The sequence below is a fragment of the Oncorhynchus tshawytscha genome, linkage group LG33, assembly GCF_018296145.1.
Source record: "Oncorhynchus tshawytscha isolate Ot180627B linkage group LG33, Otsh_v2.0, whole genome shotgun sequence".
NCBI classification, from domain to species: domain Eukaryota; kingdom Metazoa; phylum Chordata; class Actinopteri; order Salmoniformes; family Salmonidae; genus Oncorhynchus; species Oncorhynchus tshawytscha.
Genome location: NC_056461.1, coordinates 32,123,378 through 32,135,824, shown reverse-complemented (window position 1 = coordinate 32,135,824; position 12,447 = coordinate 32,123,378). Strand labels below are relative to the sequence as shown.

Below are 12,447 nucleotides of genomic sequence, written 5' to 3'. Positions count from 1 at the left end.
TGATTGTGAATGTGGGAACGATGAGCTTTCCTGCTATCAGATTCTGAGTCATGTACTGAATGTTATGTATGCCAGGGTGAGCATGTTGAGGTGCATTTCCTTACTTCCATGTTGAAATGTGCCAATATAAGTTCATGTTTGGGTGTGCAGAAGTTGTACCATGACAACGTTATGAAGCTGTACCATAACAACGTTATGAAGCTGTACCATGACAACGTTATGAAGCTGTACCATAACAACGTTATGAAGCTGTACCATGACAACGTTATGAAGCTGTACTAGAACAACGTTATGAAGCTGTACTATAACATCATTATGAAGCTGTACTATAACAACATTATGAAGCTGTACTAGAACAACATTATGAAGCTGTACTAGAACAACATTATGAAGCTGTACTAGAACAACATTATGAAGCTGTACTATAACATCATTATGAAGCTGTACTAGAACAACATTATGAAGCTGTACTATAACAACATTATGAAGCTGTGCTAGAACAACATTATGAAGCTGTACTATAACATTATGAAGCTGGACTATAACAACATTATGAAGCTGTACTATAACAACATTATGAAGCTGTACTATAACATCATTATGAAGCTGTACTAGAACAACATTATGAAGCTGTACTATAACATTATGAAGCTGTACTAGAACAACATTATGAAGCTGTACTAGAACAACATTATGAAGCTGTACTAGAACAACATTATGAAGCTGTACTATAACATTATGAAGCTGTACTAGAACAACATTATGAAGCTGTACTATAACAACATTATGAAGCTGTACTATAACATCATTATGAAGCTGTACTATAACATAATTTTGAAGCTGTACTAGAACAACATTATGAAGCTGTACCATAACTACATTATGAAGCTGTACTAGAACAACATTATGAAGCTGTACTATAACAACATTATGAAGCTGTACTATAACATCATTATGAAGCTGTACTAGAACAACATTATGAAGCTGTACCATAACAACATTATGAAGCTGTACTAGAACAACATTATGAAGCTGTACTATAACATTATGAAGCTGTACTATAACATCATTATGAAGCTGTACTATAACATTATGAAGCTGTACTATAACATCATTATGAAGCTGTACTATAACATTATGAAGCTGTACTATAACATCATTATGAAGCTGTACTATAACATCATTATGAAGCTGTACTAGAACAACATTATGAAGCTGTACTATAACATCATTATGAAGCTGTACTATAACATTATGAAGCTGTACTAGAACAACATTATGAAGCTGTACTATAACATTATGAAGCTGTACTAGAACAACATTATGAAGCTGTACTATAACATCATTATGAAGCTGTACTATAACATTATGAAGCTGTACTATAACATCATTATGAAGCTGTACTATAACATCATTATGAAGCTGTACTATAACAACATTATGAAACTGTACTATAACATTATGAAGCTGTACTATAACAACATTATGAAGCTGTACTATAACATCATTATGAAGCTGTACTATAACAACATTATGAAACTGTACTATAACATTATGAAGCTGTACTATAACAACATTATGAAGCTGTACTATAACATTATGAAGCTGTACTATAACATTATGAAGCTGTACTAGAACAACATTATGAAGCTGTACTATAACATCATTATGAAGCTGTACTATAACAACATTATGAAGCTGTACTAGAACAACATTATGAAGCTGTACTATAACAACATTATGAAGCTGTACTAGAACAACATTATGAAGCTGTACTATAACATTATGAAGCTGTACTATAACATCATTATGAAGCTGTACTATAACAACATTATGAAGCTGTACTATAACATTATGAAGCTGTACTATAACAACATTATGAAGCTGTACTATAACATTATGAAGCTGTACTGGAACAACATTATGAAGCTGTACTAGAACATTATGAAGCTGTACTAGAACAACATTATGAAGCTGTGCTAGAACAACATTATGAGGCTGTACTATAACAACATTATGAAGCTGTACTAGAACAACATTATGAAGCTGTACTATAACATTATGAAGCTGTACTAGAACAACATTATGAAGCTGTACTATAACATCATTATGAAGCTGTACTAGAACAACATTATGAAGCTGTACTAGAACAACATTATGAAGCTGTACTATAACAACATTATGAAGCTGTACTAGAACAACATTATGAAGCTGTACTATAACAACATTATGAAGCTGTACTATAACATCATTATGAAGCTGTACTAGAACAACATTATGAAGCTGTACCATAACATTATGAAGCTGTACTATAACAACATTATGAAGCTGTACTATAACAACATTATGAAGCTGTACTAGAACAACATTATGAAGCTGTACTATAACATCATTATGAAGCTGTACTATAACAACATTATGAAGCTGTACTATAACAACATTATGAAGCTGTACTAGAACAACATTATGAAGCTGTACCATAACATTATGAAGCTGTGCTAGAACAACATTATGAAGCTGTACTATAACAACATTATGAAGCTGTACTATAACAACATTATGAAGCTGTGCTAGAACAACATTATGAAGCTGTACTATAACAACATTATGAAGCTGTACTATAACAACATTATGAAGCTGTACTATAACAACATTATGAAGCTGTACTATAACAACATTATGAAGCTGTGCTAGAACAACATTATGAAGCTGTACTATAACAACATTATGAAGCTGTACTAAAACAACATTATGAAGCTGTACTAGAACAACATTATGAAGCTGTACTATAACATTATGAAGCTGTACTATAACAACATTATGAAGCTGTACTATAACAATATTATGAAGCTGTACTAGAACAACATTATGAAGCTGTACCATAACATTATGAAGCTGTACTATAACAACATTATGAAGCTGTACCATAACATTATGAAGCTGTACCATAACATTATGAAGCTGTACTATAACAACATTATGAAGCTGTACTAGAACAACATTATGAAGCTGTACTATAACATCATCATGAAGCTGTATTATAACTGCGTATGCAAGAATGTGCATGAAGTATATGGGTTTGTATTCTGGGTGTTGTCATTTCAAAAAACATGTCCTTGCAGCAAGCTCAAAACATGTAAATGTTTATGATGCTATCCCGTATCGTGACAGTTTGCATCAATATGACAGTCTGTGCTGGAGAATGAGTGGTGTGCTGTTGTGTTTGACATCTCTACAGTGTCAGTATCACATCCTATCATAGTGTGCTTTGGTCCATTATGTAAACATCATGTGCTTCCATGTTGGTCTACGATGAAGAATAGTGTGTACGTCCACTGGCCAGCCGTTGTGTGTGTTCTGCTGGCTCCAGCAACACTGCTCAGCAACAGTGAGGACATGGCTGCAACAGCCATTCAATAAGCTGTGTACAAATTGGAGGGAGCAATAACTCAATTGCTGCAGCTAATTCACTCACGGTCGAGGCACGGGTCCAGAAGAGTTGGATAATGCAGTGGAGGCCTGCGGGGAATTGTTGCCCCAAAGCCATCTCATTCAATATAGGCCAGGCTTCAGCCGGTATTACTCATCTGCTGAACAAGTCCGGCCGACAGCTGGCCCTATTTGAATGTCCAGCTCCTTCACTTTGAAATATATAGTTCTTTAGAGGGGAAGGAAAAGTTTAACGAATGAAGGTAATCCAGTGGCACTGTAGTTCATGGCATGTTACACAGTATCAGCCATGTTACACAGTATCAGCCATGTTACACAGTATCAGCCATGTTACACAGTATCAGCCATGTTACACAGTATCAGCCATGTTACACAGTATCAGCCATGTTACACAGTATCAGCCATGTTACACAGTATCAGCCACATTAGCAAAGATTCCTGCAGGTCGGGGACAAGAAAACAGACAGGACCAGTGAATAATATGAGTCTGGATCAGGTACAGTCTGTACTGTAGGTCAGAGGTACATGTATGACTCATCAGGCCAATATTCTTCATGGAGGAAGAAGAAGAACACCCATCAGACATCCGACTGCTAATTGCCTTTGGGGTCATTACTGTGTCTTTAGTCTAATGGGTTTGTTCTGCTGCAATGCTTGTGTGCTATGTGCTGTGTTCTTGGTTTATGTTGAAAGAAGATATTTAATCCTGTTTAAAAACCTCAAACCGATATAGATTTCTTTCAATGTGTGCTCAATTTGTACACCGTTTCCTTAATGAGGACAGATTTCAACATTTGTAGATTTTACAGTGACAGTGCATTGGTCTTAGTCATTTCTCCAGCAGTCTTTCCCTATTATTGTGTGATCCTCCATTTAACATATCACTCAGTATGAGTCATTAGACATGATGGAATATCATAATATTTCTGGGAGACATTTTAGAAATGTCATAAATCACCAGGAATGACCTCTGGTGGATTAACGGTCCTGTTGGTGGAGAGAGAGTGTGGAATGATGACAACGTGCTGCCTCCCGCCTCCCTGCTTCCGGCTCTTCTCTTTGAACACCTCCTCCCTGCTTCCCGGCTCTTCTCTTTGAACACCTCCTCCCTGCGCTGACCTCAATCAAGCCATGAACATTCTCAACCTTTAGTCTCTTGACTGTCGATCTACTCATGATGAATAATTATGTTGTTTTTAAATTGCTTGTTTTTTGTTTTTGTTGCTTTACAGCACTTTGAAATGTTCTTTATGTACAGCACTATAAAAGTTGAATCAATGATAATTATTATTGTTATTATTAAAATATGGTTGTTGTGGTTCATGAGCAAACTCAACAGAGCTTTGCCAACATGAAAGAGGCGTGACAGTGTAACTCTGGACGTCAACTGTCTTCACCATATTCAATGCACTCCTCTCCACCAGACATGTAGAAAGGCCAGGGAACAAAGACGTGGGCACAGAGAGAGACATAAAAGTGCAATAAAAGTCTCCCAGAACATCATGGCCAAAATGATATGTGGTTGCTATATGATGAAGTGCACAGGCAGGGGGCCTACTGCGTTTTATTACCAGGATAATAAAGATTCAACATATGTAACAGAATGAGTTATCTTCTATACAGGTCCCAAGTCAAATGATGCAGGGCTATTTGCAACCCCATGTGAAGAAGGAAGAGGCCAATAGGTTAGAAAGAGAGGGGGATGGTGTGATTGGAGGGGGGGGTGTTTCATCCCTGTGGGTTGGTTTCCCCATGCACCCCCCTACCTCCCTGGTGGGGCACTTGAGGACACATGTAGGCCCACCCCTCTGGCACTCTCAATCAGGGGAACATTAGTCCACGACCTCTGCCTTTCTCACTGGTGTACCTGTCAGTTATAACAGCACAGATGGGGAGGTGGGGACGGGCGGCCTAATATCTGCAAAATTGGGGATATTAGGAGAGAGGGAGAGGAAGAGACAGACTGGAGGAAAAGGGAATGTTTTTGTATTTTGAACAGTGTACCCTCCTACTAAGTCTGCCAGCCATGTCTACAGACAGTCACGGACAACAAAGGGAAAACTAGCCACGGACACTGACGTCTTGCTTCCGGACAAGCTAAACACCTTCACCGCCCGCTTTGAGGATTACACAGTGCCACCGATGCAGCCCGCTTCCAAGGACTGTGTGCTCTCCTTCTCCGTGGCCGAAGTGAGTAAGACATTTAAGCGTGTTAACCCTCACAAAATTGCCGGCCCAGATGGCATCCTTAGCCGTGACCTCAGACCGTGCGCAGACCAGCTGGCTAGAGTGTTTACGGATATATTCAATCTCTCCCTATGTCTGTTGTCCCCGCATGCTTCAAGATGTCCACCGTTGTTCCTGCTCCGTAGCACTCACTTCTGTCATCAAGTACTTTGAGAGACTAGTCAAGGATCATAACACCTCTATCTTACCTGATACTGTACAGTAGACCTGCAAACTGCCCTATCCCATCTGGACAAGAGGAATACCTATGTAAGAATGCTGTTCATTGACTATAGCTCAGCATTCAACACCATAGTACCCTCCAAGCTCATCGTTAAGCTCGAAGCCCTGGGTCTGAACCCTGCCCTGGACTTCCTGACGGGCCGCCCCCAGTTGGGAAGATAGGAAACAACACCTCCACTTCGCTGATCCTCAACACTGGGGCCCCACATGGATGGACTTCAGGAAACAGCAGAGGGAACACCCCTCTATTTTGACGGGACTGCAGGGAAAAATGTGGAAGCTTCAAGTTCCTCGGCGTACACATCACTGACAAATTTAAATGGTCCACCCACACAACCTCAGGAGGCTGAAGATATTTGGCTTGGAACCTAAAACCCTCACAAACTTTTACAGACGCACAATTGAGAGCATCCTGTAGGGCTGTATCACCACCTGGTACGGCAAATGCGCCGCCCACAACCGCAGGGCTCTCCAGAGGATGGTGCGGTCTGCAAAACGCATCACCGGGGGCAAGCTACCTGCCCTCCAGGACACCTACAGCACCCGATGTCACAGGAAGGCCAAAAAGATCATCAAGATCACCACTGCCTGTTCACCGCGCTATCATTCAGAAGGCGAGGTCAGTACAGGTGCATCAAAGCTGGGACTGAGAGATTGAACAACAGCTTCTATCTCAAGGCCATCAGACTGTTAAATAGTCATCATTAGTACATTAGAGGCTGCTGCCTATATACATAGACTTGACATCACTGGCCACTTTAATAACGGAACACGAGTCACTTTAATAATGTTTACATATTTTGCTTTGCCCATCTCATATGTATATACTGTATTCTATCCTATTCTGCTGTAGCTTAATCAAAGCCGTGCTGACATTACTCGTCCAAATATTTATATATTCTTAATTCCATTTATTTACTTTAGATTGTGTGTATTGTTAGATATTACTTGTTAGATATTACTGCACTGTTGGAGCTAGAAACACTAGATTTTCACTTCACCCGCAATAACATCTGCTAAACACGTGTATGTGACAAATAACATTTGATATGATCTAATTTGATTTTTACTCTGACTGTTTTATAGTGCCATCCAATGCAAAGTGCCATCCAATGCAAAGGCAGAGTTTGTTTAAGTGATGGTTCACTCCAGAATCCAGATGTTTTGAGCCCTTCTAAAGTTGTCTAATGTTGCCATGAGCCCATATCCTATATTGTCTATTGTTTGATCCAGCTATATGCCTCAGTCCCAATGTTTCCATGTCTATGCTTCTATGTTACCTGATTCTCTACCAACAGGCGCTGTTGGATGCAGCTACAGTTTGTTTGCTAAGAACTGGTGGTGTGGAAATGTTGCCTTCATGAGCATACATGTTCCTACCAGTGTTAATGTGTTTGAACACATGACACTATTGATTGTTAGATTATACAGATAGACTAGGATGGTAGAGATCATTGAGTCCTCATGGACCTCATGGTCAACTGCCTTCTATTCAGCAAGAGACATTCACTCTTGTTGAGTGACACTCATTTCTAACCCAATTACTTGACTGAGTAAGCCAAAACCTAGTGATGCTTTTTAGTGTAATGTTTCTGGACCACCCTATTGCATATTGTAATGTAACCTCTCTTTCAGGCCTTCACCAGTAACGTGTGTACAGAATTCACTACTGCGTTTTTCATATCATGTTGTCCCCCTCTCCTCCTCCCCAGATGTCCAGATGGATTCTTCGGCCAGCGGTGTTTGCAAACAGAGCCGCTGCGGTTGCGCATGCCCAATCCTTACAAAAGTATGTTCACATGACACCAACAGCTGAGAACAGAGTCACGTTGTCACTGGGCTTCCTCTAGGGTCCTCTTCCTCCTCCTTCCTCTCAGGTCAACCAAAGCCATGGGTGGTGCGCGGCACAACAGTGTCACCGGTGGGATCGCTTTGCTTCTACTGTCTCTGGTGTTGCTGCGGTTCTAATTCAGTTTTCTTCTGCTTCTTTCTTTCTCTGTCTTTCTCCTTTCATTTCCTCTCTGTCTCTTGTTCATATCCTCTCCTCTCGATATCCTCCATCTCTGCTCTCTCTCTCTCTCTCTCTCTCTCTCTCTCTCCCTCTCCCTCTCCCTCCTCCCTCCCTCCCTCCCTCCCTCCCTTTTCCCTTCCTCATTCCTCTTCCCTTCTTCCTCCCTTCCTCCTCCCTCCCACCTCCCTCTCTGTTTGTGGTTTTGTTTCTTTCCATCAGGTGTCCAAATGACTTTACTGGTGATCGCTGTCAAAACTACGTCATGGCCAGTTTCTACCGTATGTCCATTTCCTCTTCTGTCTATCTATCTGCCTGTCTGCTTGTCTGTATGTCTGTCTATCTGCCTGCCTGCCTGCCTGCCTGCCTGCCTGCCTGCCTGTCCGTCTGTCCGTCTGTCCGTCTGTCCGTCTGTCCGTCTGTCCGTCTGTCTGTCTGTCTCTCCTGCATGTGGTACAGGATGTTGACATGTGGCAGGACTCTATGTTGTTTGGTCCTAATAGCTGTTCTCTGCCATCTGTGTGTGTTGACTCATCCCTGCGGCGATGCTCCATTCAGACCAACATCGTTCATTTGTTGATGTTCTAATTTTAAAACAAATGACCGCATTACAGACAATTAGCGTAGAGATGCATTCACTGGATCCCCTTCAACAAGTTCAGTCGGCATGTGACTTGGTACTGAATGTCCTTGACATTGATATGTACAGTAATTGCATGTGCTTTGCTAGAATGGAATACTTGGATTGCTGTGTGTGTCTCCAGTCAGGGAGAAAACCAAAGTCATTTGTGATAACATTAGTGCTGATCCATGGACAGAAATACCCTGATTATATTGCATTAGTTATCAAACAGGAATGTCAGGTGACATAACTGTTAGGAATAAGACCGATGACGCCTGATTCAGCTTAATGACATTGCCAGTTGTAATACAAATTACATTACAGTCCTAATTGACTGATTACATTAACTGGTCGTTATTCTAATTTCTCTGTATCTTTTGTCAATTTGTTATTGATAAGATAAACTACCCAGGGTACTTTTTGACTATCCATATTGCCCATGGATCATCACTAAATGCAATAGGCAAAATAAGCATGTAGGTATTGCATCACTTCATCTGGAACATGCTTGTCTGAATGAAATGCCTAGGCAGTATACAATGACAACACCTGCCTGGTCACATCATGGATCAGGACATGTATGGACAATGCCATTCTTAGTTGTATTCCCTGACCACACATGTGCACATGCACATACACACACACACACACACACACACAGAGCTTACCCTGCTATTCTCCTCACTGTTTCTGCAATAACAATTCCCAAGCTTTAACAGCAGAATGCCATTCTCACAGTAAAACAACAAACTCTGCCTGCTCTCACAGAGGTCCTCCTCGGCCCTGAGTTCCTGCCCTATAATTACATTACAGTGTAGTGTTAAACAGCACTAGTGGCCTGGGGCGACAGATCTTAACCCAACACCAGCGCTCCACATTGGCAACCCCAGCAAGCATGTCCATCAACCTCACAATCACACCCAGATTAGAGACGCATGTGGAGAACTTGAGCTCGACAGCTCATCCCTCGAAGCTACTGGCTCTGATGTACAGTTAACTGCCCAAATAAAGGAAACACCAACATATAAAGTGTCTTAAAAGGGCGTTGGGCCACAACGAGCCAGAACAGCTTCAATGGACCTTGGCATAGACTCTACAAGTGTCTGAAACTTTATTGGAGGACTTTATTGGAGGAATGCAACGTAATTCTTACGCAAGAAATTCCATCATTTTGTTGATGGTGTTTTAAAACGCTGTCTCAGGCACCACTCCAGAATCTCACATAAGTGTTCAATTGGGTTGAGATCTGGTGACTGAGACAAAACCTACACACCCTTTAAAACCTCTATGCTCTTGAGACCCCTCTTTCAAAGTCATTGAGATCTCTTCTAGCCATGGTAGCCAAAATAATGAGCACCTGGGCATTTTTCAAATGACACATTTTATTGTCAAGTGCACCAATACAGTGAAATGCCTTACAAGCTCTAAACCAACAATGTAGTAATCACCGATGCAGTCATTTTTATACAGGACCTTAAGCATGATAGGATGATAATTGTTTAATATACTCAGGAACCACACCTGTGTGGAAGCACCTGCTTTCAATATGCTTTGTATCCCTCATTTACTCAAGAGTTTCCTTTATTTTGGCATTTAACTGTATGTCCGCATACTGTGTGGGATCATGGTATTTGTGCCCCACTCAGGGTTGCTATGTTTCCCTGTGTTTACACATCAACATGACCCTGGGTTAACTAGTATTTATCCATGACTTTTTTTTAAGGGCAGTTTAAATCTCCAAAAGGGATTGAATCCTCCTTAAAATTTCAAAGGGTTAAAGTGGTTGTCTAGTAGGGTTAAGGTAGGGTTATAGTGGATGTCTAGTAGGGTTAAGGTAGGGTTATAGTTGTTATCTAGTAGGGTTATAGTGGTTATCTAGTAGGGTTAAGGTAGGGTTATAGTGGTTATCTAGTAGGGTTAAGGTAGGGTTATAGTGGATATCTAGTAGGGTTAAGGTAGGGTTATAGTTGTTATCTAGTAGGGTTATAGTGGTTATCTAGTAGGGTTAAGGTAGGGTTATAGTGGATATCTAGTAGGGTTAAGGTAGGGTTATAGTGGATGTCTAGTAGGGTTAAGGTAGGGTTATAGTTGTTATCTAGTAGGGTTATAGTGGTTATCTAGTAGGGTTAAGGTAGGGTTATAGTGGATGTCTAGTAGGGTTAAGGTAGGGTTATAGTTGTTATCTAGTAGGGTTATAGTGGTTATCTAGTAGGGTTAAGGTAGGGTTATAGTGGATGTCTAGTAGGGTTAAGGTAGGGTTATAGTTGTTATCTAGTAGGGTTATAGTGGTTATCTAGTAGGGTTAAGGTAGGGTTATAGTGGTTATCTAGTAGGGTTAAGGTAGGGTTATAGTGGATATCTAGTAGGGTTAAGGTAGGGTTATAGTTGTTATCTAGTAGGGTTAAGGTTGGGTTATAGTGGATGTCTAGTAGGGTTAAGGTAGGGTTATAATGGTAGTCTAGTAGGGTTGTAGTGGTTGTCTAGTAGGGTTAAGGTAGGGTTATAGTGGTTGTCTAGTAGGGTTATAGTGGTTGTCTAGTAGGGTTAAGGTAGGGTTATAATGGTTGTCTAGTAGGGTTATAGAGGTTGTCTAGTAGGGTTAAGGTAGGGTTATAGTGGTTGTCTAGTAGGGTTAATTATAGTGGTTGTCTAGTAGTGTTAAGGTAGGGTTATAATGGTTGTCTAGTAGGGTTATAGTGGTTATCTAGTAGGGTTAAGGTAGGGTTATAGTGGATGTCTAGTAGGGTTAAGGTAGGGTTATAATGGTAGTCTAGTAGGGTTGTAGTGGTTGTCTAGTAGGGTTAAGGTAGGGTTATAGTGGTTGTCTAGTAGGGTTAATTATAGTGGTTGTCTAGTAGGGTTATAGTGGTTATCTAGTAGCGATAAGGTAGGGTTATAATGGTTGTCTAGTAGGGTTAATTATAGTGGTTGTCTAGTAGGGTTAATTATAGTGGTTGTCTAGTAGGGTTAAGGTAGGGTTATAGTCGTTGTCTAGTAGGGTTAAGGTAGGGTTATAATGGTTGTCTAGTAGGGTTATAGTGGTTATCTAGCAGGGTTAATCATAGTGGTTGTCTAGTAGGGTTAAGGTAGGGTTATCTAGTAGGGTTATAGTGGTTATCTAGTAGGGTTAAGGTAGGGTTATAGTGGTTGTCTGGTAGGGTTAATTATAGTGGTTGTCTAGTAGGGTTAAGGTTGGGTTATAGTGGTTGTCTAGTAGGGTTAAGGTAGGGTTATTGTGGTTATCTAGTAGGGTTAAGGTAGGGTTATAGTGGTTGTCTAGTAGGGTTAAGGTAGGGCTATAGTGGTTATCTAGTAGCGATAAGGTAGGGTTATAGTGGTTGTTTAGTAGGGTTAATTATAGTGGTTGTCGAGTAGGGTTAAGGTAGGTTTATAGTCGTTGTCTAGTAGGGTAAAGGTAGGGTTATAGTGGTTGTCTAGCAGGGTTAATTATAGTGGTTGTCTAGTAGGGTTAAGGTAGGGTTATAATGGTAGTCTAGTAGGGTTATAGTGGTTGTCTAGTAGGGTTAAGGTAGGGTTATAGTGGTTATCTAGTAGGGTTAAGGTAGGGTTATAGTGGTTATCTAGTAGGGTTAAGGTAGGGTTATAATGGTAGTCTAGTAGGGTTATAGTGGTTGTCTAGTAGGGTTAAGGTAGGGTTATAGTGGTTATCTAGTAGGGTTAAGGTAGGGTTATAGTGGTTATCTAGTACGGTTAAGGTAGGTTTATAGTGGTTGTTTAGTAGTGTTAAGGTAGGGTTATAATGGTTGTCTAGTTGGGTTATAGTGGTTATCTAGTAGGGTTAAGGTAGGGTTATAGTGGTTATCTAGTAGGGTTAAGGTTGGGTTATAGTGGATGTCTAGTAGGGTTAAGGTAGGGTTATAGTGGATGTCTAGTAGGG

General features: G+C 40.5%; 1 protein-coding gene across 4 annotated transcripts in view; it reads left to right on the top strand.

The window, feature by feature from the left end:
• Positions 1 to 12,447, top strand: part of nrg2a (neuregulin 2a) — a 159,363-nt gene that overhangs the window by 114,047 nt on the left and 32,869 nt on the right. For 3 of the 4 annotated variants that reach the window (XR_006080644.1, XM_042310992.1, XM_024397791.2), the window contains exon 5: positions 7,632 to 7,708. Coding sequence is in view for 3 of the 4 variants with exons in the window: in XM_042310992.1 (XP_042166926.1) it covers positions 7,632 to 7,708 (77 nt within the window). In the remaining variant the exon portion in view is untranslated. Of the gene's footprint in view, positions 1 to 7,631; positions 7,709 to 8,149; positions 8,209 to 12,447 lie in introns of all 4 variants that reach the window. The other variant, XM_042310993.1, reaches the window with a different exon arrangement.